Source organism: Balaenoptera musculus, chromosome 4, assembly GCF_009873245.2.
Source record: "Balaenoptera musculus isolate JJ_BM4_2016_0621 chromosome 4, mBalMus1.pri.v3, whole genome shotgun sequence".
In the NCBI taxonomy this organism is placed as follows: Eukaryota; Metazoa; Chordata; class Mammalia; order Artiodactyla; family Balaenopteridae; genus Balaenoptera; species Balaenoptera musculus.
The window spans coordinates 87,043,185-87,069,026 of NC_045788.1; the positions used below are offsets into that span (position 1 = coordinate 87,043,185).

Here is a 25,842-nt window from a genome sequence, read left to right on the forward strand (position 1 = left end):
TTGAGTGACAATGATATTTAATAAGAAGGTCATCAAAATTGATATCCTATTTTATTTATTAGACACATGTGCAGAGTAGCTTACCAAAAACAAACAAAAAAATCCAACATTTATTCTTGGTGTAAACACGAAAGAACCTAGAAAGGTACACACTACCAATAAAAAGAATATCTAATACTATTTAACTGAAAAATTAGCTATAGGCATAAGGTCTTAAAATGTATATGAACTTATTGCAGAGACATTTTGACATTTTTTAAGTAATGGAATGCCACTTTACATATGTATTTCAGGTAGAGTTGCTTTATTATATCTCTTTTAGATTATTTGGAAAACCTCACACTGAGGAATATGTATCTATCTTCACAAGTACAAATTACTGCCTATATCATAGTGTTATTGTTATGATTGTTGTTACAGAAATAATTTAAGTAACTCATTTTGTGAGTAAATAGTAACTTACCTGAAATATAGATGACCTTTTGATCACTTCTTTGACCAAGGGAATTGGTCACTTTACAGACATAAACACCAGAATAATTGAAAGTCAGTGGATGGACAAAATGAAGAGTATTGTCTGAAGCCAATAAACCATCAGGCCACTGTCCATCCAACCTATATTTTAAAAGGCACAAAATTACTTTAAATATCTTCAGATTCTATTCATTGACAGCTATTTAAATAAGACATTATACTTCCTAGTTGTCAGTGAAAGAATCAGTATCCTTTAGGTAAAAGTCACTATGAAATAAAAGCACACGTTATGAATTTTCATTTTAATAGAGATGAATTAATTGATAAAGTCCATTAAGAATACCCATTCTTTCAAAATATCAATTCATATAAGTGAAGCTAGGCTAACGTATTAGAGGGAATAGGAGGGAAGGAGAGAAAAAAATATGTGATTTTTAAAGAATTATATTTGGAAAACTGGAAAATTAGAAATATATATTATTTGAAGACATACCCATAGTATCAAAAGAATTAAAATAATTCTCAGTGAATTATGAATCTATACATGATATATCTACAACTTTCTTAATGAAAAGTCATCATTTTAGTACATGATAATGTTTCAGCACCTTCTGTAACATATTTAAAGAGCAACATTTAATACTGAGCAAATAAATCTATACTGTGCCCTATCCAAAGATGGTTAATTTCTAAAGCACCAACAAGGGTCTTCTTATAAAATAATTTCATTCATAAGGTAGGCATCTGTGACAACAAAAACCAATGCAACTTTGGTATCAATAATAACTCTTTTTAAATGGTTTCTCTACTAATTGGGTTAAAAGGTCCTATCTGGTGTACATATTATTATAAACCATAATAGGAATAAAATCCCACTATAAGAACTCTAAAACCATTCATTGCAATGGAACTAAGTATACTGTTATACCTCATTTTTCCAACCTTAGGGTATACCCCATGGGGGGAAAAAAACCAATAGGTCTTTATTTTGAAAGTGTTTTTACAGCCCATAAATTATTTTTTAAGATAAGAGGATAAAAAGTGAAGTAAACCCAGGCACTCAACTACTACTATAGTTTGAGCTAAGCAGATTTTCAAAAAGTGCATTCACTCATTCACTCAGCCATCCATTATTTAATTACTAAGAACTTACTATTTACCATACTCTGCTCTGCTGGTGTTGCTGAAATGCACAGGTAAATAAGATTTGGTCCTTGCTTTCAATGATCTAAGCACATTAGTAGGAGACCAACAACTAATTGCAAAGGGAATAAGAACATAGAACAATGAAAAGGTAGAAAGAAGCAAATCAACACTGGAGAACAGATGGAAGGATTTTGGTCTGTGATCTCAAGTGCATAAAAGAACAATCAGTAAAATCTTTTACAGTTGCTCTGACTTTAGCATTGAAGGATAAAGATAATATTCTTACATGGTTTAAAGAACAAAAACAAAAACCCCATATCTTCTTCTTAAGAGGACTTTGGAAAGAACATTTTTACAAGCATCAGCTTTCAAAAGGTAAACCCTTTTTCTAGGAGTATAAGAATGAATATGAAGTCTATGTATCTTACCAGTTAGCTCTGTACTTTGGGCCCAAAATTCTAACCCCTTTAATTCTGAGAAATATAAAAATGGCTTATAATCCTTTAAAGTTGTTTATTCAAATAAGCTAGAAAAATCTAAATATCATATTAAACTCACAACAAATGACATGCTAAGCACCTTCCATGCTCCTGTACCTATGTTACATGATTTATATTCAATGTCTCTACCCTCACAAAAACTCTATGGGGTACCATTATCAATGAGGATACAAAGGATTAGAAAGGTTAAATAACTTATTCAAAAAAGACATCTCCAGGTACAGACACCAGGATAAGAACTCAGAATTGTATGACTTTTAGAAATACCCTATCACACATCTTAACCAATGCCTTCTTCCCACTTTGAAGAAAATGTAAATGGAAGGTCTTCTCTACTTTTAAAACTTTATCTTTGTTTAAAGACAACAGATTGACCAAATATACTCTTTCCTTGCACCCACAAAATACCACCTAAAGTAAGATTAAAGGAATGAAAAAACTATTAAAAACCAACACGGAGAAAGAGAACAGGAGGTAGAATTCATCAGATGTTTCAACTAACTTTTAGAAGACAGAAAACAGATGGGGAAAACAATATATGCTTTAGGCCAATGTTTCCCAATCAGGAGTAATTCTGTCTCCAGGGGACATACCTGGTATGTCCTGAGACAGTTTTGGTTGTCACATCTGGGGGTGGGGGGAGTATGTGCCGCTAGCTGTAGAGAATAGAGGCCAGGGATGCCACTAAACATCCCACAATTCACAAGACTGCCTCCAACAGCAAAGATTCATCCAGCCCAAAATGTCAACAGTGCCAAGACTGAAAAGCTCTGCTTTTGGCTGAAGAAGTGCTTGCAGGAGGCAAATGAATGAGGAAGCAGCCAATGTGGTCCACTGAACCCAAGATCTGGACTTTGACTCACTGTACTGCAGAAGGCCAGAGTGAGGCAGAGGGCTAAAAATAAGGAGATCAGTTGAAAGTTGAAAAAGCAAAAAAACAGACTCCTCTCAACTCTGTACAGATACCAGGCATTTATGTTTTAGGCAAAATAATGAAGGTTAATTCAATAAGTAAACTGAATGGCCATGAAAAAAAGAATTCTACTCTTCAGTAACTGATATCTGAAGCTCCCCCAGTGAAATAAACTCCTCTCTAGTTGATCACTCAAAGTGATCTACCCAGTAAGTACTCCCCATTTAAAATAAAATGCTGAAGAGTCTCCACTCAGCATTTTATTTTAATGCATCACTGTGAAATGACTGGACAACTGAGAAAATTAAGAAATATCTACAAAATGAAAGACCAAACAAACAAAAAAAAGAACCTGGAGGAAAAAAGAAACAATACGTAAGAAGCAGAAAAAACTCTGCAGAGGAAATAATTCTAGTATCTCTAGGAAGAAACAAGAAGATACTACATCCATAAAATACGAAAAGGATGCTATGAAAATGAACAGAGAATAAGAAAACACTCTTAGAAACCGAAAATATGTCAAAAGAAAATTTTCAATCAGTGGAGCAGAGGGATCGAGGAAATCTTGGAAGAACAACAAAAACTGAAAACTAAGTAAGAAAGAATGTTTAGTATACAATAAATAGGAATTCCAGTACAAACAAACAAACAAAAAAGCAGCGTTAATGACCAAGGGAAAAAAAAAAAGAAGAAAAGAATAAGAAAGAAGAGAAGAGAAGCGAAGAGAATCCATAGTTGACAGATACGATTCTCTAGACTGAGAAGGTGTGGGGCGTGGGGGGAGGGGTGCAAACACTGAGAAATATGAACGCAAACCTCAGTATAGCAGTTTGAAATTCCACAGATAAAGAGAATTAAGGATATTCAGATAGTAAACTACACAACTAAAAAGAAGCAATTATTAGCCTCAGGAAAAACAAACAGCTTTAGAAACAAAAGAAAACAAAATTCCAGTATACTACTTAACTCTCAGTAAATAATATTTACCTGTCATAGGGAGGCAACGATTACACCGTTTATTTCAAAGTAGCTTAATTTCATTGGGACGATGAAGGTCAGGAATATGTATATGAGTATGTTTATGTGTGAAGGGATAGATATAAAATTAAATTTTCATTTTCATAATAAGAAGTCAATAGACAGTGTTAAAGATTAGTAAATTAAGCAGCAGCAGTTTAAGACCGATGATGATAAACACCAGAAGGAATTGCTAACGTCGCCAAAGCAACCTCCGAGGAACAGAATCGCGGGGGCCGGAAGGTGGGGAGAGGTGGGGCAGAAAAACACTTAGAAACTCTTAATTTAATTTCCAGCTCTTAGTGTAATCATATATTACACTGATAAAAACAACTTCCAATATGCATTTAAGAATACTTTTGACTTTTAAATAATTTCTCTTTAGAAGTATCTAACATTATTACCTGCTCCACACAGATTTGAAGGGTGGTGGATTTGCATCAGCATTACACTTGAGATTAACACCTTTTCTTCCTACAAACCAGTTTCCATCATAGCCTGTTACTGAAACCTCAGGAGCGTCTATAAAATAAATGCATTACACAACAGATTATCTTTTGTTAATGATAGATGCAATACACAACGATAAAGCATTAACATAATACACAACTTTAGAAGTAGTGTATTTTCCTTCTCTCATATACGTAAGAAATAAGGAATACAATACTCAGTAAATACTGGTTGACTAAAAGAATGATTGAATGAACGGACAATGAGCACCAAACACTAGGCAGCTATAAGCATGTACAATTCTAGTTATTATGGACACAATGTAAGAATATTCACAAACCTATAATCACCAAAAGCAAAATGTAAGAGTCCTGTTATGAAATACACAGAGGTATATGAACAAAGAAAATATAGTTGGATGAGACATGGCATTTAAGTACCAAGTCACTATATAAAACTCTCTTTAAAGAAATGTTTAATTCAAAAGGAAATATCCCCTAAGAGATATCAAGTCAATTACAAAAAAAAAAAAAAATTAAGATTCCTTATATTACAATTAATTAATATCCTTTGGGCATGTAGAGATGTGACAAACTTTCTAAGACTATAATCACAACTAAAGTAAATTATCTGAGGCCTCAACTGTTCTAAAACATTAAATTTTTATTCACGGTCTAAAAGTACCCAAAGGTCTTTTAGCATATGTGTAATATAATTAGCTAAATGAGCAATTATCCACATCTACCATCAATATAAATTTATACCTTCAAACTGTAAAATCCAATACTAATCATTCATTCAACCACCATTGTTTAGCTCCTATTAAGTTACAGGCACTGTTTTAGATGTTTAGTATACATATAGACTCTGTATTCACAAAACCTATATTCTAAGGGTAACAGGAAAGATGACATTTTAAAAAATTTAACTAAAATCCGTTATGAGGGCCAAGAAGGAAAAGAAAAGGATACTAGGAGAAAAGATAAAGAAATGCTATTTGTGTATGGTACAGGGACGTTCCACCCTTCTGTGAGCTATACAAGTAAACTAGATAAAGAGTACATGGCCAGATGGGAAGTTAGAGAGAGACCAGGTCAGTCTTTAACTCTGCAGGGAAGCCTGAAGTCAATCAAGCAAGGTTTACAGAAAAAGTAGTAAAAAATTAAACTTTTTATACTAAGGTACAATTACCTTAATAATTAAAAATAAAAAATGTCTGCCTCTTATAAATACAAAGAATTAACAAACATTTTTTCTACCTTAAAATTGGTAATAAAAAATGTTACTGAAAGAACAGTACAGATATCTGTGAGTTTAAGTTATTTTCAAAGGAGGAGAAAATAGGTAGTAAAGTATCCCCAAAGAATACCTCCAAATTTTGAGATATGAATTTTGGATATAAGATTTTATCTCCTTAAGCTTTGTTTACATGTTTCAGAGGGCCCAATTAACAGGAAAAAAGAATACTCTGAGAACATTTTAGGAGGAGGCCACTAAACCTAAACCATAATTATAAAGTTTTACATAAGGAGAAATATTTTTACACATTTAGAATTTCATTCAGGCAAACAAAAAGTAATAGTATAAATAACTGAAGAAAAGTTCAGTCATTATTAGACACAGGGAATAAAAAATATATATGAGAAAAATATTAATGGTACTTACAACCGGGATGTAAATTTTAAAAGAAAAAGGAAAAGTTAAAAGTATGTAAAAGCAAGAAAGAAAAAGAAGAAAAATTTTATTTGGATTCTCCAAATAAGTGAGGAGAAAAGAAGGTACAGTCAGCCCTCTGTATCCATGAATTCAGCATCTGTGGATTCAACCAACTGTGGTTGAAAAATATTCAGAAAAAAAAATTCTACAAAGTTCAAAACAGTAAAACTTGAATTTGCTGCAGACCAGCAACTATTTCCATAGTATTTACATTGAATTTATAGCTATTTACATAACATTTACATTGTATTAGGTATTATAAGTAATCTAGAGACTATTTAAAGTACATGGGAGGATGAGTGTAGATTACATACAAATACTGATACTATGCCATTTTATATAAAGGATTTGAGCATCCTCGGATCTTGGTAACTGAAGGAGTCCTGGAACCAATCCCTCATGTATACCGAGGGACTACTACTAGGACTGTATTTGCACTCAAGAATACAATGGTAATAACATCCATGTAAGACAGCTTCTCAAGTTTAACCCTATAAATGTTTAAAAAGATCCTTAGAATTAGTTTTAAAAACCATTAATTATATCAAGTGTAATGAATATGTGTAAATTAAAATGCCATGAATGTCATATCAAAAAAAACAAAACAATAACAACAAAAAACAGGACATTTCCTTCAAAAACCTACCTAGATTTATGATCTGTGCATGGATGGAAATGACACCAGAACCTAAACACTTCTCCTAATTTTATCTTTAACCTACTTAATTTTCATTATCTTTGCTATATGCTATCTGCACCATCACTTTTTCTCTTGCTCAAAATTTTAAAATGCTACACAAAGAATGTATCAAAAATGAGAAACTTTATAGAAGAGGGGAAAGTATATACACACACACGTACATATCCACACAAACATACACACAAGAGAGTATCCCTTAACCAAAAAATAAAAGCACAAGATGGGCCAGGTTTGAACCTTATCTAAGATTATTATTATCCCAACGATGACTCTGTTTTACCTTTATGAGGATCTTACAACATGATCAATAAAATCAGACTAGAAATAATACTGAAAAAACACAAATTTTCAAACTAATTAAAATGCATCTAGGAAGTAAAAGATCCTTGGGTAGCATCAATAAAAATGAATAACAGCTAAATTAACTGGATTGGAGAAGGAGCTGTTTTTCGCCAAGTATTGCACATTCTGAGGTATAAATTTCCACAATTCACCTAAGTCTAGCTTATTTTTAAGGTCTAAAAAGGACAAGGCTAAATAATTTTAAGTTGGACAGCAACTTTAAAATCAGTCTTTACAAACATAAATATGTTCTGGTTAAATGAAATTTCCATGAAAATATTCTTTTTTAATTAAGAAAAAATGTCAACAAGGAAAATCTATAACAATATCTGAATATTAAATATTCAAACTAAAGACAGCTTGATACAGAATTATGTCAAAGGGAGAAAATTAAAATAAAATGCATGATGTTTAAAAGGCAGATGTTACTCTTTACTTACACTGTATGTCTAATATGAAAGAATATCGGATGTCCTTTTCCAAGGCTGGATGTTTTACAACACAAGTAATCCGCCTTCCTCTAGCAAATCTGGTAGGAAAAAGCTTGTATTGGCTGACAATTGTTGCTGTTTCATTTGGAAAAGAAGTCGTAGTGGATTCCATTTCGCCAAGATCACCTTCCCAATCAATATGTGCAACTGGTTTTCCAGTGGCTGCGATACAAATGGCTGCTACTGTTTCATTTCCTCCATCAATTAAAGAATCTGGCCCTTTTATCAGGCTCACAGTGGGTTCAACTGTTTAAATTTAAAAAAATTAGTTACATTTCAATCAAAAGCATATTTACTCCTTCCAAGCCACAACTAGCCATATTTCATAAACTTAGAGACAACTGCATATAAAATACACACACACTAAATGACAACACCAGTTGGATTCCTGGAACGAGATCATGAACCAGGCCAAACAAAAAGCAAGACTTTACATAGCCATCACAAAGATGGCTCTCCTTGGTAAAGATACACTTTTCTTTACAGGGACAAATGAGTTTTCCCCAAAATTAGTATATAAAAAAAATTCCTGCAAATTTGATCATAATTTCCATTAAGAGATTAAAGGTACTACTACTCTGAAAGGAGATTAAAGGTACTACTACTCTGAAAGGAGATTAAAGGTACTATTACTATTACACTATTAAGCCCGTGGCACACGGGCTTAGTTGCTCTGCGGCACGTGGGATCTTCCTGGACCAGGGCTCGAACCCGTGTCCCCTGAATTGGCAGGTGGATTCTTAACCACTACGCCACCAGGGAAAAGAAAATGCGGTTTTAATATATAATGCTTCAATTTGCAGCAAAAATGTTTACAACACATTTAATACAGGTACTGTTAAAATGTAATGTCACTAACAGTTTATTGAAATGTACATGCTACCTACCTTTATCTGGTATAAGAAAGCTCCTCAGCAGGGGAAGTAACCTTAATGTTAGACCCCTTTAATCTACCCTCCATATATATGCTAGCTATCTCTTCATATTTTCCAGCAAATTTTATATGCTCCTTTCTGTGTAAATTCCTGAGTACTCACCATCATGAATTCTTTGGCTCAAGCCTATAGGTTACTGTGTGCATTAAGTTTTTAATCTAAAAGACTTTTTTTATTTCCAAAATTTCTAATTTGTTCATTTTTTTAATATTTTTTGTCTCAACTTTCTGTTCCTGAGATTTATGTGGGATCATTTAGCCTTAGATTATTATTTTGCAATTCTTTTTTTTACTTTTTACTTTTAGATCATTTAGATTTGCATGCAATTGTATAAATTATTAGTTTTAACTACTGTATGGTTCATTTACTGTTGGACACTGGTGCTATTTCCTGTTTGGTACAAACAATTTTATAAGAAACATTTTCATTCATGTATCTTGGTATATCTGTATAAAAGTTCCTGTAGTTTATCCCTTGGTACTATGTTTATTTCCATTATTTACCAGATAATGCCAAAAAGCTTTCCAAAGTACCAATTTACTCCCAATCTTAGCACTCTGGTTGGTCCAACATACCCACTACAGTTGATACTGTCAGATTTCTCAATGTTTGCCAATCTTGTAAGTATGTAACAGCATATCACTGAAACCTTGTTTCTAATTTCTCAGATTATGAATGACATTAAGAATCTTTTCTTGTTTATGAGCCATTTGGAATTTCTTCTTCTACAAAATAGCTATTAAAGCCAATTGTTTTTTTCTTACTGATTTGGGAGAGTCCTTTTCTGATTATATGTGAAAATATCTTCCACCAGTTTAGGGCTTGTCTCTTTACCCTATGGTGTGTTTTGATGAGCAGAAGTTTTTAATTCAAATGCATAAAATTTATCAGTTAACTGCTTTTATATACAGGCACACCTCATTTGATTGCACTTTGCTGTACTGTGCTTCATTAATATTGCATTGTTCACAAATAGAAGGTTTGGGGCAACCCTGCATTGATCAAGTTTATCAGCTGTTTTTCCAACAGCATTTGCTCACTTCCTGTCTCTGTCACATTTTGGTAATTCTCACAATATTTCAACCTTTTTCTTTATTATTATATGTGTTATGATGATCTGTGATCTTCAATGTTACTACTGTAAAAATGTTACAACTGGATGAAGACTCAGATGATGGTTAGCATTTTTTAGCAACAAAATGTTTTTTAAATTAAGGTATGTACATTGTTTTTAAAGACATAATACTATTGTATCAAAGCTACAATAAGGTATCACCTCACACCAGTCAGAATGGTCATCATTAAAAAAAATCTACAAACAATAAATGCTGGAGAGGGTGTGGAGAAAAGGGAACCCTCTTGCACTGTTGGTGGGAATATAAATTGATACAGCCACTATGGAGAACAGTATGGAGGTTCCTTAAAAAACTAAAAATAGAACTACCATATGACCCAGCAATCCCACTACTAGGCGTATATCCTGAGAAAACCATAATACAAAAAGAGTCTGTACCAGAATGTTCACTGCAGCACCATTTACAATAGCCAGGACATGGAAGCAACCTAAGTGTCCATCGACAGATGAATGGATAAAGAAGATGTGGCACATATATACGATGGAATATTACTCAGCCATAAAAAGAAACAAAACTGAGCTATTTGTAGTGAGGTGGATGGACCTAGAGTCTGTCATACAGAGTGAAGTAACAGAAAGAGAAAAACAAATACTGTATGCTAACACATATATATGGAATCTAAAAAAAAAAGTGGTTCTGAAGAACCTAGGGGCAGGACAGGAATAAAGATGCAGACGTAGAGAATGGACTTGAGGACATGGGGAGGGGGAAGGGTAAGCAGGGACAAAGTGAGAGAGTGGCATGGACATATATACACTACCAAATATAAAACAGATAGCTAGTAGGAAGCAGCCGCATAGCACAGGGAAATCAGCTCCGTGCTTTGTGACCACCTAGAGGGGTGGGATAGGGAGGGTGGGAGACGCAAGAGGGAGGGGATATGGGTATGTATGTATACACATAGCTGATTCACTTTGTTATACAGCAGAAACTAACACATCATTGTAAAGCAATTATATGCCAATAAAGATGTAAAAAAAAAAAGACATAATAATATTGCACACTTAACAGACTATAGTATAAACATAATTTTTATAACACTGGGAAACCAAAAAATTCACGTGACTGTTTTACTGTGATATTCACTTTATTGCAATATTAGCTTTATTACAGTGGTCTAGAACTGAACCCACAATATCTCCAAGGTATGTTTGTACTAAGAATTACCTGTCTACTTCGAGGCCAAATTACTATATGTATCACATAGTACTTTGGCCTTGAAGTAGACCAAATTTCTTGTTCTCTGCAGAAATTTAATAGATTGACTTGTCCTCTGCAGAAATTTAAGAGATTGACTTATCCCTTCAAATGGTAAGCACTGTTGTTTAACAGTCTGTGTCCCATAATTCCAACATCTCATGCAGGTCTGTTTCTGTTGTCTTGTTTGCGCTGGCTGCTGCTTGTGGGGTCTTCTTTACTTGTATGCCTGGTTATTCACGCAGATGATATCCTTGAGTTTGAATAATTAAGGTAGAAATAATTTGAGGCTTAGAATGCAGTACCTTTCTGTGTTTTCTTCTGCTAAGCTAGCTCCTGAGAACACTATCCAGTGCAGGATCTCCTTAATTTCAGACTACCCAAGCAATATAAACCAGGCCTAGAAGTCTCTAAGAAGACTGGTTTACTACAGGTGTACTATTACTCTGAAAACGTTAAGCCTTTGGGTACCAGGAGCATATAAGAAAGGTTATTAGACATCCCATCTTGAGCAGACTTGCATTCAGATATTCATCTCTCTCACTTCTCAAGGTTCTCGAAATCTTAGTTCATCATCTTAAGTGTCTCTTCTGAATTGTCAAATGTCCCCAAGGTTGAATATAGATTTCAGCTTTCGGTACTAGGTTTATTTCTGTTTCTACCTTCTCTTAGATTTGGTCTAGTTATATTCCTCACTATGTTGTTATTTCTTTGAAGTTGTCAATGGTTTTTTAACATTTCACCTGCCCATCCCCCACCATGGGAGAGTTGGTGTGAATAACCTGTGCCATCAATAGAGGCTTTTATCTTCGAGGAACTTAAAAAATTATCTTAAAGTCAATTTTAAATTGTTATTTCTATTTCTTCTGAAGGGACTCAATCTCCTGGTTGTACACTTCATTTGCTTTCTAAAGTTACTTTTCTCATATTCCCCAACATTTAAAAGTTAACTTCTCTGTACCCTTCCCTGTCTAGTGGTTTTATTGTTGCTTCCTCTTAAGATGCTGCCCAATGCCCTGTATACTCTGATTTGGGGGAACATGAAGTTTTCCCAGCCCTGCATTAACGCCAGGATTGTTAAGCCTACTTCTTTCTGTTGGTTCTTTCACCCACCTCAAAAGTTTCCTCTCACATGCACATAGATCAGTACTAAACCAAAGACTTCAGAGGGCCCTTCTGTAGGTCTCTAAAGCACACACATTCTTTCTCTCTCATGTTCCCTTCTTTCCAGTATTCTGCTCCACAAATTCTAATCACCTGTCCAATCTGTCTCTTAAACTCAGTGAGACTAGCATTCTCTACCTGAATTCCTTGTCACTGAGCTGTCACTGGAAACTGCCTAAGGAGGAGGCTGGAGCAATTGTAGAACTCATCTTGTTTATTTTCCTTCTTTCAGGGATCATAATCCTACCATGCCTATTAAGTTGCCTAGTTTTCTTGTTGCTAGAGAGAGAAAGGGTAAATCCAATCCCTGTTACTCCATCATGTGCAGCAGTGGAAATCTTTTTTTTTTTTTTTTAATTACAGAAGTAATATTACTAAAAATTGGAGAAACAAAGAAAACTTATCCACAACTGTAATATCTTAACACAGTCATTATCATATCCTTCCATTTCCTTCTCTTATTTGTTTCTAGTTTCTATATAGATGTAATCATGGCATACCTATAGTTTTGTGGCTCATTTTATTTTCAAGCAGCAATACTTCTCTTGCTGCTTGAAATTTTAACAACTATATAATATCCCATATATCAAGAGGAAGTAACCAATTGTACAACTCTTCTGCTATGGGGCATTTGTTGTTCAGTGTTCCCAAAGCTTTTTGCTATATTACATTCCCTTAATTCAGTTTCTATTACTACTACTCCTTTGAAACTCTAATGTCACTGCCTAATCTATACACTCAATACTTTTCTTTGCCTATTCTCTTTGACTGATTTGGTAAAATTTGATACTTAGTACAGTTCTTCCCAATCAGTTCCAAAAGAATTAAGTTCTAACGGCTTCAGGTATCTGCTGTAAGTAATGAATTAACTTCTGGGCTATGCATTTAGAATGACAGTAGCTATGTGCCAGCCTTCGGAGAACTGAAAAAATGGTCACTGAAATCATTTTCTGTATGGCTTGATTCTCACTGTGGGAAAAAGCTGCTAGAGTAATCTTAAAAACTTTTATCTTCTCTTGATATGAATAATATTACTTTGACAGTTTTTCTCAAAGCCATCTTTTTGAACTCATCTCTATTTCTTCCAATCTCTGCCCTAATAAGTACTGAGTCTTAGGCCTTCAGTCACTTTTTGTAAGTCTCTTAAAAACTTTTATCTGATAAACACTACTACCTGGATGATCCCTGATTTTATTTGCTTTTGATACAAAGCTTGACTCTATAGTTTCTAACCACCTACCTGGTATTGTTTGCCTATGTATCCTCCAACTCAATAAGCCAAATGTTGAGTTCATCATCTCATCCTCCCAATCCCCAACATGTTTTTCATTCAGATATGCCCATTTAAATTAATGGTAACATAATTTATTCAATCACTAAGGTTCAAAACCTGTTATTGTTCAAACCTCCCTAGTTTATTATATACAGTCAGTTACAACATTCTGCTAATTTTTCCTTTGTAGTAGCTCCCTTCCTCACTCAAGTGGCAGAAATTAGAAAATTAACTTCAAGCTTTCATGGCCTCATGGCTGAGGCATTATGATTTCAGGACTCTTCATTTCACTCCATCAAAAACACCAGACTCATCATCTTAAATCACAACTTTCATCACATTACTTCTAAATCAGGTCTACGAGTTAGGTATCCCTCTAAGCAAGGTGAGAAGATGGTCACAGCAGTGTTTCTCAAACTCTACTGTGCATAAAAAGTACTTGGGGATCTTGCTAAAATGTAGATTTATCATTCAACAAGTCTGGGAGGGGTCTGTAATTCTGTATTTCTAACATGCTCCCAAGTGATGCCATTGCTGCTGGTTCATGAACCATGCTTTAAACAGCGAGAATCTGGGACTTCCCTGGTGGTCCAGTGGTTAGGGCTACATGCTTCCACTGCAGGGGGCACAAGTTTGATCCTTGCTCAGGGAACTAAGATCCTACATGCCATGCGGCGTGGCCAAAAAAAATAAATAAATAAACAGCAAGAATCTGAGAATAAAAGAAGAGAGGTGAGAAGAAGTACAATGCTGTATACTAAGTTTGCATTTCCAGCAATATAAAGCTCAAATTCCCCATCATAATATTTAGATTACTTTAAAGTGCTCCTACTCTACCTTTCTAGCCTTTAATTCTTGTATTTTATATAAACCCTTTGAACAATCAACAAATTACTCAGTGGTCCTGCAGAGGACACTTGGCCATGTTGAGAGACATTCTAACTTGCTGAAACTTAAGGAACTGCTCCTAGGATCTAGTGGGTAGAGGTCATGGATGCTGCTAAACAGTCTACAATGCACAGGACAGCTCATCACAAGAATTCCAGCCCCAAAGTCCAACAATGCCAATTCTGAAGAAACTCTGCCCTAATATATGCTGTTTTCTGCCTCCCTGCGTTGGCTCACTTCTCCTCCTCCCTATACTTCTTTCCTTTTTGCCTACCTAAAACCTATCCACCATTCAAGGACTGGCTCAACTACTTTTCTACAAAACATTTCTAAACTACAGAGTTTATTTACCCATTCCTATACCCTACTTAGATAACATTTAGTGTATTACTGCTACATACCAGAAACTCTTATAGGCTTTAGGGATATAAAGTTAAATTTTAAAGTGCACAGTTGCAGTCCACCACAAGTTTATAGTGAAGAAGACATATAATAAGCACTATGTTAATTGCTACAACAAAGATAAGCTCAAGATACAAAGGCAAAAGAGCAAAAAAACCCCATTAAATTGCAGAGGGGTAGATATTTCAAGAATGGCTTCCAAAAGGATGTGGTTTGATGAGTAGCCGTTAAATAGAAGAATCTGGAAGAAAGAGACAGGAGGAAAAAGGTGGCATTCCAGACATAAGAAAACACACATGTAAAAACATAGGTGTTAATGAAGTGCAAATAGTTAATTATGATTATAAAATTTGGGTTGCTGGGAGAAGTAGAGCAAGGAGTGGAATAGATGAAGTTAGAGAAGTAGACCCAGCTAAAAGTGTGACTAGTCTTATACTATCAACAGTCGAGTTTTAAACCATTGAGTATTGTGTTAATTTAAGGGGAATTACTAAAATTTAAAGCAAAAAGTCTTATTCACGAGTTCTCTCTTCTACATGCGAACTAGTTATCTATTTTTTCTTGACACTGAATTTTTCTGTGACTTTTTTTTACCCCAATGGCTTGCACTTGATTTTTCAGATATTTATGCCCTGCCTTCCAATCAAAACAGTACTCAAAAGTATCAATTTTGTAAACGTAAGTTATATTTTTCCCACAGCTCTTAGGGCAGGCTCTTAAACATTAAAGCCTTCAAGTATTTAATTGTATTTCTATTTTTAAATAGTATTTCTCAACATGAAAAAATATATAACATATTTGGACCAAATTGCTTTCCTGCACATCAGTGACCCTGAAATCATGCCATTAAATATTAGAGGCTGTGTAGATATTTGGTTCTCTGGAAGCAGACACTGAGATCAAATGAGGAGTACAAAAGGCTTATTAGGGAACAACATCTGGGAGAAAAGTGAAGAAGAAGGATTGAGTAGGGAAAGCTATCAGCAGACCTTACAAAGTCCCTGATAGGCAAACAGGCAGAGTCACAGCAAAGACCACCCATTAAAGGAGTTCCACTCTGGGTGGAAATGGCTACAGTTGCTTTTACTCCTTAATCCTCCTTCTAGGATTATAAAAGTACTCACCAGCTATTCCACATTGGTTTACCTGTCACTGCAGGTGACTATTTTAATGCTAATAAGCTCTTCCTAAATTCTGCTATAAACTTTAATGGTTATCAGATAGGAAAAGGCAGAAGATCTTTCAATGCAAGCAATAGACCAAGATTCAAATAGCTATGCAAATCCACAACAGCAGAAATAAAATCTGATTTGAAAAACAAACATGAGATGTCAATGGCTCTAAGACCACAGTCACTTAAAAAATGGAAGAGCTTATTTAAAGATGGTAATTTAATTAAAGGTTGAAAATTTGAGGGGAAATAATGAAAATAAATGTCAAAGAAACTCAGCACTTAGTATTATAAATAAAAAACAATCTTTCATGAAGAAAGTAAAATAGCTATAAATTACACAGCTTTATATAGATACACAGGTAGATAGGGACAAGATTTAGTTTAAACCGAGAGTCTAAAATCATAGAATTTTATGACAGAACTTGAAAAAACATATCTGAATTCTTTTATTTTAAACCTACATTTATATATAACTTCAATCATTTTAAGATCTTGAAAATACTTTTACAATAATCCTCACACCACCACCAAGATATACAATTCAAGTACACCTACCTAATACAGTTACAGTTGTAGAGGACTGAGCATTTCCAAGTGGGAATGTAACAGCTTTGCATATATATTGTCCAGAATCAGAGAATCCTATGTTATGTAGAGTAATTGTTGCATCATTAAGTGAATAGTTTTTAAACAAGACTCTTCCCTGATATTCTCCTTGAACAGAGAATCCATATTGAGGATGATGAACTGCAACAGTCTGTGCACTTTTGCCATGTATCTTCTCCCATAAAATTTGTGTTATAGTCTCATTTCCTTCAATTAAACACTTCAGCGAAACATTCTTTCCCCATACTGCTGTGACATGTGGCTCCACAATAACTGGTCCAGCTAAGGCACCTAAGGAAAAAGAAAAAAGCATAGTTCTTAAAAATGAAAAGAAGTTACACTAACATATGATGAAATTCCCTCCCTTCCTGTTTTCCTCTCTCCCTTCTTCTCCTTGTGTAAGTATACACACACACACAGAGGCACAGACACTAATGACCAAGTAACAGGAAGGGCTGAAAAGAGCTAGATGTTCCCAGGGCTGGATTTAAGACCCAAAGAATGATTCTTAAGTGAATCAAATAATCACCAATATGTGTTGCAGTGGAAAAAGCACTAGATTGGGCCAAGAGTAAGCTTAAGAGCAAGTCCTTCCCCAGTCAAGCCACCAGGTAAGGTCCCAGCCCTAGCTGACACCCTGACTGCAGCCTTGTGAGAGACTCTGAAACAAAGGACCCAGCTGATCTATGCCTAGATTCCTGACCCAAAGAAACTGAGAGGTGATAAATATATGCTGTTTTAATACTATTAAATTTTAGGGTATTTTGTTACTCAGCAACAAATAACTAATACATTTAGGATCTGCCAAACCAAATATACTACCAAAGTTTCTTCCTTTGGAGAGTTCCTCTACCAAAAATCTGTATAAAACACTTCGTTAAAGATAGACCAACTGCCAGAAAACATGAATTTAAAAAACACATATAAATGTGAAATTAAGTTTTTCTATCTCACAGATGAAGAAAAACTATTCTACAAGCAAAAGTTAAAATAAAATGATACCAAACTTCACTTTTATAATACTGATTTCCTTCCTAAAAGCAATGGACGAAATATAAATCATTTTAAGGAACATAGGACTAATACTCATGAATACTAAACTCAAGCAAGATGCTCTTCACTGACAGGTATATTAGAACATATATAACAAATCCTCGGAGAGTTTACAACTCACATACATGTCCTGGCAAAATAAACGCTCAAACTAAGAAGTAAACCAATATAAGCACTTGAATATGGAAACTGTATAAATACCTTTAAAGTTTAGAGTTATGTCTAATTAATATTTTTAAATAAACACAAAAATGCAAAAGGGTATCACTTAAAAAGATACCCAAGAAAAATGTGTTTAAACATATTCAACAGTTCTAAACAACAACAAAACCTTTACACAATATTATCTCCATGAATAATATTTTTTCCTTTTTGGGAGGAAAAAAAACCCATAAATGAATATATTAGATAAATACATACATGGATACATAGATAGATAGACAAATAGATAGTCAGATAAGAGGGCAAACTTTACCACCCAAGAGATGATTGAGGATATTACAAAAAAGGACCGACAATTCACACTGACCATACTTAACAGCTATGGAAGAAAAAGGCTTTCTTTTAGCCACTCCACCAAAAAAGTATCAAGTCCAAACAAATTTACCATCATTGCTCTTATCATGCTTTCAAGCATAATTACAAAGCTTTTAAAATTTAACCTAAAACATATAAAATATGAAAGTATTCTAATGCATTTTAACAAGCTATCGTAAGCCTAGTACCCAAAACTACGCAAATGAAAGGGCAATTTACAAATATTGAAAATTTCATATAATATTATGAAAGAACACACAGCTCTTTATTTAAAGAAAAAGACACAATGATCAAGTAGGATATTCAAGAGTGTAAGGATATTTTTAGACTAGTCATCACACTGAAAGGTCACGTAACTTTCTCATCTGATGCCAAAAAGACATTTAATAGAATTCAATAGTCATTATCTGATTTTTTTTGAAAATTAGTTTATTTATTTTTAAATTTTTGGCTGCGTAGGATCTTTGTTGCTGTGCGCAGGCTTTCTCTAGTTGCAGCAAGCAGGGGCTACGCTTTGTTGTGCTGCGCGGGCTTCTCATCGTGGTGGCTTCTCTTGTTGCGGAGCACGGGCTCTAGGCACGCGGGCTTCAGTAGTTGTGGCACGCAGACTCAGTAGTTGTGGCTTGCGGGCTCTAGAGTGCAGGCTCAGTAGTTGTGGTGCACGGGCTTAGTTGCTCCGCAGCATGTGGGATCTTATCTTCCCAGACCAGGGCTCGAACCTGTGTCCCCTGCATTGGCAGGTGGATTTTTAACCACTGTGCCACCAGGGAAGCCCTCATTATCTGATTTTAAAAAAAATAACTAACAACTGAGAAAAGGATTCTTAATAATAAAGTAGATTTTTCTCAAATCAATGGCCATCACAATGCTAAAATTTAAAAGGGGGCATGGTTATTAATGAAAGACCAAGACAAGATGGTGCACTGTCATTATCATCATTCAACTTAGACTAGAAATTCCCATTCAATGAGACAAGAAAAGGAAAGAAGGAAGAATAAGAATAAGAAAGGAACAGACAAAATTATTATTTGAAAAACCTATTACTAGAAAAACCTAAGAAGGCCAAGTAAAGCACTATTAGAACAAATAATGTGGTTGCTTGCAAACCATGCAAACTGTATACAAAATGTATATTCATCATGCCATAACAGGTGATAACCTTTACAAATTTACTGTAGAAAAAGTCAATATTTGCAAAATATTAACATTTAAAACACCCATGAATAATGTTGTAAAGAATCTAGAAACCTGAGCAATTAACTTGAGTAAATGGAAGATATGTTCCTGAGAAGAAAGACGTAATACACACTATATAGACGGCAAATCTCTCCATGTTAGCACACAAATTCAATGCAACTGCAGTAAAAACCATGACAAAAATTCTTGAAACTAAACTAGGGACAATATGTTTAAAAAAAAAAAACCACAATAGCACAGTAAAGGGGAGAAAGAATACTAAAGTAAAAATAATAAAAACCTTAATGTCTTAAAACAATTGAAAGTACACAAACAGATCAACATGTAGAATGACATACAATATGTAATATGTTGTATGAGTGGGGAAATAATGAATTAGTCAAGACATGATGAAAGGACAAGAGCTAATATTTGGAAACACATCTACCCCTGCTTTACTAAACACACACACACACACATACACACAAATCCAGATGGATTAAAGATCTAAATGTAAAAAAATGAGCCACATATTCCATATATACTGACAATAATTTTTTGCATATTCTGGAAGATAAACATTAGTTACTCTAAGGAGTGATACTACTAAGCATTAAAGAAAGAACTTTTAGTTTTTACTTTGTGTTCTTCTTTGATGTCAGAATCACAGTAAATAATGTTCAAAATAAAAGCAAATAAAAATAAACAGAATCATCTTCCTCAGGTGGAGGCAGAAAAGAGATAAGATAAAAGAAGTATTATGGACTGAATGTTTGTGTTCCTCCAAAATGTATATATTGAATACGTAACTGGTGGTGGGGTCTTTTTGCGGTAATTAGGTTATATGAGGGCAGGGCCCACAGGCTGGCATTAGTGTCCTCATAAGAAAAGGAAGAGAGAGTAGGGCTCTCTCTCCCTCTCTGTGAGGACAAAGCAAGAAGGTGGCTGTCTACAAGTCAGGAAAGGGTCCTCAACAGGAACTGAATCTGCTTGCACCTTGATCTTGGATTTCTTAAACTCACAGAACTATGAGAAATAAATGTCAGATGTTTAAGCCAACCAGTCTATAGTGTTTTGTTATAGCAATCCCACCTTACTAAGACATTAAGTATCAGAATTAACTCGAAGGGGTAGTGCTAATGATATCTCCTTACAACCTCAAGAATAATGGCTTATGGGGTAGCAATACTCGTATCAGGCAGAACAGACTTTAAAAGAAAATCCAGAGCAAAAGACAAAGAAGGACATCATATAATGATAAAGGGATCAATCCAAGAAGCAGATGTAATATTTGTAAACATATATGCAACTAATATAGGAGCACCTAATAGGAGCACCTAAATATATAAAGCAAATAATAATAGACACAAAGGAAAAATTGACAAAATATGGTAACAGTATGGGATTATAATACCCTACTTACATCAGTGAATAGATCATCCAGACAGAAAACCAATAAGGAAACAGTGGTCTTAAATGACATATTAGACCAGATGAACTTAATAGATATCTACAGAATAGATATCTCATCCCAACACAGAATACACATTCTTTTCAACTGCACATAGAACTTTCTCCAGGAAAGATCACATGCTAGGCCACAAAAAAGGTCTCAGTAAATTTAACAGACTGAAATTATATCAAGCATCCTTTCTGACCACAATGGTATGAAACTAGAAATTAATTACAGAAAGAAAAATGGAAAAAATACAAACATGTGGAGACTGAACAACATGCTACTAAAAACAAATTACAAAAAAACCCCACAATGCGTCCATGAACAAATCAAAGAGGAAATCAAAAAATACCTTGAGACAAATGAAAACAAACACAACTTTCCAAAATCTATGGGACACAGTAAAAGCAGTTCCAAGAAGGAAGATACAAGCCAACCTGAAGAAACAAGAAAAATCTCAAACAACCTAACTTTCCATCTAACAGAATTTAAAAAGAAGACAAAGCCCAAAGGTAGAGAGTAGAAGGAGGAAAATAATAAAGATCAGAGCAGAAATAAATAAAATAGAGACCAAAAAAAAACCCCAAAAAACCCACCAACAGAAAAGACCAATGAAACCAAGAGCTGGGTTTTTGAACAGAGAAACGAAAGTTATAAACCTTTAGTCACAATCTTCCAGAAAAAGAGAGTCCAAATAAAATTAGAAACAAAAGAAAAGTTACAGCCAACATCACAGAAGTACAACAAACAATCATAATACCACAAACAGTTATACACCAACAAATTGAACAACCCCCCAAAAATGGATAAATTCCTAGACATTACAATCTTCTAAGACTGAATCAGGAACAAATAAATAGAAAATCTGAACAAACCAATTACAAGTAATGAAATTGAATCAGTAATCAAAAAACTCCAAAAAAAACTAAAGCCCAGGACCAGACAGCTTCACAGGGCAATTCTATCAAACCTTTAAAGAGTCAGTACCTACCCTTCTCAAACTATTCCAAAAAGCTAAAGAGCAGAGAACACTCTGAAACTCATTCTGCAAGGCCAGCTTTACTCTCATACCAAAATCAGAAAAAGACACTACAAAAAAAGAAAACTGCAGACCAGTATCTCTGATGAACACAGATGCAAAAATCCTCAACAAAATATTAGCAAACAGAATTCAACAACACATAAAAAGGACCATACATCATGATCAAGCAGTATTTCAGGATGCAAGGATGGTCCAATATCTGTAAATCAATCAATGTGATACACCACATTAACAAAGCAAAGGGTAAAAAAGCACATGATCATCTCAACAGATACAAAAAAAAAGAAAAAAAAAGCATTTAACATCTATTTATGATAAACTCTCAACAAATTCGGTATAGAGGGAACATACCTAAACATAATACAGGACATTTACGACAAACCCACAGCTAATATCATACTCAATGGTGAAAAGCTAAAAGCTTTTCCTTTAAGATCAGGGACAAAACAAGCATGCACACTCTTGCCACTTCTATTTAACATAATATTGAAAGTCCTAGCCACAGCAATCACACAAGAAGAAGAAATAAAGGCATTCCATTTGGAAAGGAATAAGTAAAACTGTCATTGCAGATGACATGCTGCTATATATAGAAAAAACTAAAGTCTCCACCAAAAAAAATTGGAAATAATAGATTCAGTGAAGTTGCAGGTTACATAATCAATATACAAAAACTGGCGGATTTCTATACACAATGACAAACTATCAGAGATAGAAATTAAGAAAACAATTCCATTTACAATTGCACCAAAAAGAATAAAACACCTAGGAATAAATTTAACCAAGGACGGGAATTCCCTGGCAGTCCAGTGGTTAGAGCTACCAAGGGCCCGGATTCGATCCCTGGTCAGGGAACTAAGATCCCACAAGCCGCATGGTGTGGCCAAAAAATTAAAAAATTAATTTAACCTAGAAGGTGAAGACCTGTACGTTGAAAGCTATAAGACACTGATAAAAGAAATAAAAAAAGACACAAATAAATGGAAAGATATCCCTGTTCATGGATTGTTAAAATACCCATACTACCCAAAGCAATCTACAGGCTCAATGCAATTCCTATCAAAATTCCAGCGGCATATTTCACAGAACTAGAACAAATAATCTTAAAATTCATATGGAACCACAAAAGCACCCTAACAGCCTAAGCAATTAAACAAAAAAAAAGCTGGAGGGATCACACTCCTTGACTTCTGACTATACTACAAAGCCACAATAATCAGAACACTATGGTACTGGTATAAAAAATAGACACATGATCAATGGAACAGAATAGAGAGGCCAGAAACAAACCCACACACAAAAACTCAAAATGGATTAAAGACCCAAATGCAAGACCTGAAAACATAAAACTCCTGTAAGAGGGGCTTCCCTGGTGGCGCAGTGGTTGAGAGTCTGCCTGCCAGTGCAGGGGACATGGGTTTGAGCCCTGGTCTGGGAGGATCCCACATGCCACGGAGCGACTGGGCCTGTGAGCCACAATTACTGAGCCTGCGCGTCTGGAGCCTGTGCTCCACAACGAGAGGCCGCGATAGTGAGAGGCCCGCGCACCGCGATGAAGAGTGGCCCCCGCTTGCCACAACTAGAGAAAGCCCTTGCACAGAAACGAAGACCCAACATAGCCATAAATAAATAAAAATAAATAAATTAAAAATTTAAAAAAAAACTCCTATAAGAGAGCATAGGCAATACATTCTTTGAAATTAGTCTTAGCAATATTTTTTTGGATCTGTCTCCTCAGGCAAGGGAAACAAAAGCAAAAATAAACAAATGGGACCAAATCAAACTTAAACACTTTTTCACAGTGAAAGAAACCAACAAAACGAAAACACAACCTACTGAGTGGGGAAAGATATTTGCAAATGGTATATCCAATAAGGGATTACTATTCAAACTAAACAAAGAACTCATACAACTCAATATCAAAAAACTAAACAACCCAATTAAAACATGGGCAGAGGACCTGGACAGGCATTTTTCCAAAGAAGAAACAGATGGCCAACAAGTACATGAAAAGATGGTCAACATCACTATTATCAAATACAAATGCAAATCAAAACCACAATGAGATATTACCTCACTACTCAGAATGGCTATCATCCAAAAAAACAAAAAATAACAAGTATTGATGAGGATGTGGAGAAAAAGGAACCCTCATGCACAGCTGGTAGAAATGTAAATTGGTACAGCCACTATGAAAAGCAGTATGAAGGTTCCTCAAAATATTAAAAATAGAACTACCATATGATCTAGCAATTCCACTCCTGGGTATTTACCTGAAAAAACAAGAGCACTAATTTGAAAAGATATATGCACGCCAATGTTCAAGCAGTATTATTTACAATAGCCAAAACATAGAAACGACTTAAATATCCATAAAGAAGATGTAATACACACACACACACACAAACACACACACACACATACAAAATGGACTATTAGTTATAAAAAAGAATAAAACTTTGTCATTTGCAACAAAATAGATAGACCTGGAGGATATTTTGCTTAGTGAAATAAGACAGAGAGAGACAAATATTATACTATATGTTTTCTCTTATACACAGAATCTCTTCATTTGTATCATCATATACAAATACAAATCAAAACCACAATGAGATATCACCTCACAGATAGAATAAACTAATGGGAGAGAGGGGAGGGGAGAGAAGGGGAGAGAGTTATGAAGGGGGGAGAGAAGGGAAGAGAGTTGTGAAGAGGGGCCCAACAGGTGAAGGGGTTTAAGAGGTACAAACTACTAGGTACAAAATAAAAAGTTACAAGGATACAATGTGCAGCACAGCGAATATAATCAATATTGTATAATAACTTTGTGGTATATTCTATATCAAATTACCATGTTGTCCACCTGAAACTAATATAATATTGTAAGTCATCTATACTTTAATTAAAGAAAAACTTTTTTAAAAAAAGAAAAAAGAACCATGGCTAATGGCCACCATTACTAAAGAGAATATTTGGAGATAGGAAAAAGAAAAAATGGATCCACTGAGTCAAAAATGTATTTAAAATATTTTACAATACTTAAATGGGGAAAACCACTCTCAGCACAACAACAAAGAAAAACCACCAAGGAAAAAGTTGATAGATTTGACCAAAAAAATTAACCCTCTAATAACTGAAGAGCCTGAGCAGATATTTACCAAAAAACTATAAATGGCTTTTTTTAATGTGTTCAATTTTACTCATAAACAAATATTAATGAAACTATCAGGTTTTTCTTTTCGATTTTTTTTGTTTTAATTTCTAGGAGGTTATGAGTGGTTTTTTACTTTCTAATTTTTCTACAGAAACATTCTGAGTAGTTTTTGCTTGTTGCAAAAGTCAATTCTGGTGTAAAACTTTTTTGTTTGTTTCAACCCTTAAACCTTTACTCAAGGCTTTATACTACCCTTTAAGTATTGATAATTTGGCTCTCCCTTAGATTCCATGAGTTTCTAATGACCTATCTCCTTGTTTTTCAGTTAGCCAAAGTTAGTTTCTGTTGCTTGCAAACAAAAGTGTCTATTACATTTCCAATCCTAGACTAAACCCAAAAGTTAAAAGCCATTTCTGAATAAGATTTTCCCCCATGGAATCTTAAAACCGTGGAAAAACAGATTTTCCTTTGTGGTTCTTAGACCAAGGTCAATATTAGAATGCCTCACTACTCAAGATCTCCCAAACATTGAGCCTTCTTCCACCAACTTTCCCATCTGAAGCTTCACTGGAGCGTTTGACTGGAGAGCAGAAGTGTACTGGAGAAACAACTGTTTATTACTAAAAATCTAAGTTATTTGAAGTATGTTCTTCATTAATGGTGATGTAAAGCCTACAATATAAAGACGCTAAGAACAGCAAAGAACTGAACCTATCATGTCTGGCAAGACCTTAACTTTGTAATATCCTGGCTACTGTACACTCTAGAAGCCAAGGAAAAAACATGATAAGATACGATGTTCTGTTTCTGCTCTGTGTGTCTATTTGATATAAATCAAATAAAAAGTTTTGTAGTTAATCAACTGAACTTATCATTCTTTCAAAGAGAAAGACAGAAAGG

The 25,842-nt window shown here is 34.6% G+C and overlaps 1 protein-coding gene across 2 annotated transcripts in view; it reads right to left on the reverse strand.

Moving 5' to 3' along the window:
* Window positions 1-25,842, reverse strand: part of NECTIN3 (nectin cell adhesion molecule 3) — a 130,966-nt gene that overhangs the window by 68,152 nt on the left and 36,972 nt on the right. For both annotated transcript variants that reach the window (XM_036850016.1, XM_036850015.1), the window contains exons 2-5: window positions 16,474-16,815; window positions 7,699-7,995; window positions 4,455-4,572; window positions 464-615 (exon numbers count right to left, since the gene is read on the reverse strand). In XM_036850016.1, coding sequence (XP_036705911.1) covers window positions 464-615; window positions 4,455-4,572; window positions 7,699-7,995; window positions 16,474-16,815 — 909 coding nt within the window. The remainder of the gene's footprint in view (window positions 1-463; window positions 616-4,454; window positions 4,573-7,698; window positions 7,996-16,473; window positions 16,816-25,842) is intronic.